Source organism: Alligator sinensis, unplaced genomic scaffold (assembly GCF_000455745.1).
Source record: "Alligator sinensis unplaced genomic scaffold, ASM45574v1 scaffold505_1, whole genome shotgun sequence".
In the NCBI taxonomy this organism is placed as follows: Eukaryota; Metazoa; Chordata; order Crocodylia; family Alligatoridae; genus Alligator; species Alligator sinensis.
In genome coordinates, this window is record NW_005841940.1 from 3,355,911 (window position 1) to 3,360,040 (window position 4,130).

At 51.0% G+C, this 4,130-nt stretch overlaps 1 protein-coding gene across 1 annotated transcript in view; it reads left to right on the top strand.

Annotated features, from left to right (window-relative positions):
- The first annotated feature begins 2,625 nt into the window (after positions 1–2,625).
- LOC106721966 (immunoglobulin lambda-1 light chain-like) overlaps positions 2,626–4,130 on the top strand; it is a 14,640-nt gene continuing 13,135 nt past the window's right edge. Inside the window, 2 exon segments of the mRNA XM_025199295.1 lie at positions 2,626–2,715; positions 2,813–3,124. Of these exon segments, the coding sequence (XP_025055080.1) occupies positions 2,673–2,715; positions 2,813–3,124 (355 nt within the window). The 5' untranslated portion in view covers positions 2,626–2,672.

The following is a 4,130-nucleotide window of genomic DNA, read 5'->3' on the forward strand; positions in this document are numbered from 1 at the left end:
GAGCGATGTCAATTCCAAACCTAAAGGTGCTGCATCATAATTTGCTCATTGGATAAACCCGAGTCTGGGTAGTAACCTTTTATGATCATTTTAACACCTTTCAGTCCCATAGGGTAACAGCTCTAGGGCAACATTGTGAGTGGCCCTGAGGCCAACAGATGAACATAAGACTAGGTATAAAAAACACGTGCACCAGGTAACCAGAAGGAAGGAGGGAACAGAACGGTCATTTCTGTTCCACGCCCGGACCCCAGACTCCCGGAGTGAGTGAGGATCGGATCCTGATCAAGGGACCTTCCCCGGTAACCCCTCTGACAGCGTCTACCATCAGGGACACCTGACTTTGCTGGAATCACTTGGCGCGCACCTGGCATTGAGGGACTATCGACAAGTTGCCAACCCATGTCTGTCTATTTGTTGTTTTGAACAGCCCAGTGTGGCTAATACCCTCGCAGTGCCCAGTTGGCCTGTGACAGATGTATCTATCTATCTATTTATCTATCTATCTGTTGTTATTATCTGTTGTTATTATTTACTATTGTCTCTTTTATACTGCGTTATCTGCTTATCACATTTATCTTTCTGTTAACTGTTGTGAGTGTGTAAGCTATAATAAATTTGCCTTTATTTCACTCCCAACTTTGCCTCCTTGATCTGAAACTGAATCAAACAGCCCAGCTGGCCTGTGATAAAATTGATACACTCACAGTGGCCAGCTGGCCTGTGACAAGAGATGAGGGGGATGGAGGTCTTGGGCCTAAGGCCCTGGTGCAGGACTCAAGGGGTCGGCATTCAGTTCTCTTGTGTGAATTAGGGATGTCAGTAAGACTCCTTCCTGCCCTTCCTCTGTCTTGCCTGCTTGGAACGTAAGGGCTTCAGAGGCGAGAGCATCTCTCAGTGAGTTTGCCCAGTGCTGAGAGGCCCTGGCTCCAAGTGGAGCCTTCTGGGGATTAGTGCAATGCAAACAAAGTCTGTGATTAAAAAGAAACACATAGGTATCAGTTGAACACAATGTTCAATTGCTTCCCTCCACACCAGGGCCTCTGGGGCCCCGTGGACGGGTCCCAGCATGGCACGGCAGAGCGGGGCCAGACAGGGAAGCTCATTGCTGCCACTGGGACACCTGCACTACTGCAGCTAGTTGCCTGCTTGGAACGTAAACAGAGAAAGCCAGGATCCCTGGCGATGATGCAGCAGGAAACTGTTCTGGCCGCGAGGTGTCACGTCTGCCCCACAGACCTGACCCCCCTCCGCAGGCCAGGTGCCACTAGGGAAATAGGCAACCCTGGGCAGGGGTTTCCCCTTCTGCACAGCCCATTGGCACCATGTCCCACAGTGTCTGAACTGGCCTCTTCTGAAACACATCCTTCCCCTGGTGTACTTGTGTCCAGGAGAAAGAAGAATTTGTGTGAAATACTGGTGGGCTCTGCTTTTGTCCCATCTGAGGGAAAAGTGCTGCAGAAACCTTTGTATAGAAAATGGGCACCCGGGTATTTCCCTCTCTCTCCTCCCATGCCTCTGCTCTGCCGTGGAGGTCCTGGTTTCCTGGGACAAACCATGTCCTCTCTTCGTTCCCTGCTTGGGACTTGGGGATGAGGGCAAGACTTCTTCCTGTCCCTCTGCTGTCTTCTTAGTTTGGAGCATGAAGGCTTCATGCCAGGGAGTCTCTCACTACATTGGCCCGGCATTAAGAGGCCCCGGCTTTCTGGTTTGAATGCAATACAGACCCTTTTGCTACTGGTCTTTGCTGGCTGTTCTTTAAGGCACCCCCAGGGTCTGCAGAGGTGAGTAACAACAGGAATCATAGGGTCTCCTCACAAATTGACTTCTTGCCTGCATCCAGGTCTTCAAAATTCAACTGACTCTTCCTGATTGCCCTTGTCTCTTACTGTGCTGCGCCCTGGCTCCACCAACCTCCCTGAAGTAATCCAGAAGGGCACAACATGCACCTCCTCATAATCCTTCCTTGTATCCTCCTGCTACTGCCTCTCTCGGGCCTCTGGCACCTTCCGCTGTTGATTGTTTCAAGAAGGGGCCATGTCCTTAGATGTATCTGTGCAATGCCCAATGCAGTCTGGCCCCTCTCAGGATCCGGGCCCCTGTGCACAACAGAGACGGGACCGCTGAATATTGGTGCCATCGGTAGGGAGGAGCACTGTGAGCAGGGCGACCCGCAGAACTGGAAGCAGCACAGTCATGCTAGCACTGTGCTTCACCTGGGGTATTTCTCCTATTAGGAAGCTGGGTACGGTGGCTCATGCAGAGTAGACCCCAGAGTTTGTCACAGAGGTGGAGACGTTATCATTCAAAACACCTTCAGTGTGAAAGATGAGCAGAATGAGGGGGAAATGGACCTTACACTCACCTGGCCCCACCTGCCTCTATCTCACTGCACCCAGGAGGAAGTCAGGTGTTTAAAAACCGGCACGGACAGGCTGAAGCACTTTCCCTCCCAGCTCTGAGCAGTGGGCACTGACTTGCCAAATTCATGGGCACAAGAAGCAGAAGGAATAAGAGCACACCCAGACCACGTGATGCACCAGCAGCAGCCAGTGACAGGGGCAGATTTGCATGAAGGGGCCGTTCTCAGCTCTGGGCATTTAAGAGAGACTTGGATGATCCCAGTTACAGCCTGTTCACTTCAGGAAGCCGAGCTGGCCTGGATTCCCACCATGGCCTGTGCCCTTCTTCTTGTTCTGCTCGCATACAGCTCAGGTGAGCAGGGAGGGTTCATGATGTCTTGGAGGATGTTACTTTTTTAGCAAGTGCAATAAATGAATGGTAAATAATGGGTCTGTACTGTTAATCCCAGGGGTCCAGTCGCAGCCTGTGGTGACTCAGGAGCCTTCGGAGGCTTCGGTGTCCCCAGGAGGGACTGTCACTCTGTCCTGCAGTGTGAGCACTGGAGCCATCACCACTGGCAACTATCCCTCCTGGTACCAGCAGAAACCTGGCTCTCCTCCTCAGCTGCTTATTTATGAAACTAATAAGAGACCCTCCGGGGTCCCCACCCGGTTCTCCGGGTCCATCTCTGGTCAGAAGGCCGCCTAAACCATCACCGGGGCCCAAGCTGAGGACGAGGCCGACTACTACTGTTTTGTGTATACTGGCAGCAACAATGCATGCTCCACTGTGTTTCATGCTGATGAGGAACTGAGACACAAACCTGTCTCTGCTCCTCTTGTCTCCACATGGGTTGTCCTGGGCTTTCCCTGCTCAGGCTGCAGACTTGGGGCTTGGCCAGGAACAAATCGAACTGCTTCGTTCTGTTTCTTTGAGAAGCCCAGCCCTTTTCTCAATGGGAACAGCCCCTTCCTGTTCCCTCCTGCCTGCCTCCATATAGGGAACATCTCTGCCAGGTACATCTTTGCTGTCCACACCCTGCAGGGCAGCTCAGCCAAGTCCTTGTATTCTGCAGACCTGGATTGTTTTAAACATACTTTGCACTTGTTTTCTTAATGGCCTATCTTCATAGTCTCCACCTACCCAACCCTAACATTGAACAACCACACAGTGAGACCAAATCTGAGTTGATGCATATGGTATTTTAGTTGGTCTCCCTTACGTACACCTACATGATGGCAACATGGAGACATACAGCTAGATGAGTGGTCAGTTGTGTGCCCTGGGTCCATATTACATTTCCTCAAGGCAGCATTGTGGCATCTATGTATTATTATGAGGGGTCATACAAGATCCACCTGATCTTATTTTTCTACAGCACAGGATTGTCCTGCGTATCCCTCTCTCTACTGTCTGTGTCATTCTGGGGAGGAAAAGCCCAGATTCTGCTCTCAGATATGTGGTTCCAAATGCAAAGTCACGTATAAAACCCCAGAGAGCAACTCCAGATTTACACTCACGGCGTACATGAGATGAGAGAGAGGCCTTACTGGCTTTGGAAAGGACAATGCATGACTAGTGCATGGCTAGATTGCAATTCAGGTGCCTTTGATTGACTGACTGACTGCTGCACATTAGTCATCCTGGTCTCTACTGGCCATTTCCCAACTACCAAAAACACATTTCACAGGAACATGGGACTGAAAACCACTTCCAGGGTCATCACTTACAGTCCCCTGTGTGATTGACTGCGGAGGGTGGAAAGGGCTTGAGGCAGCCTGTGGGAA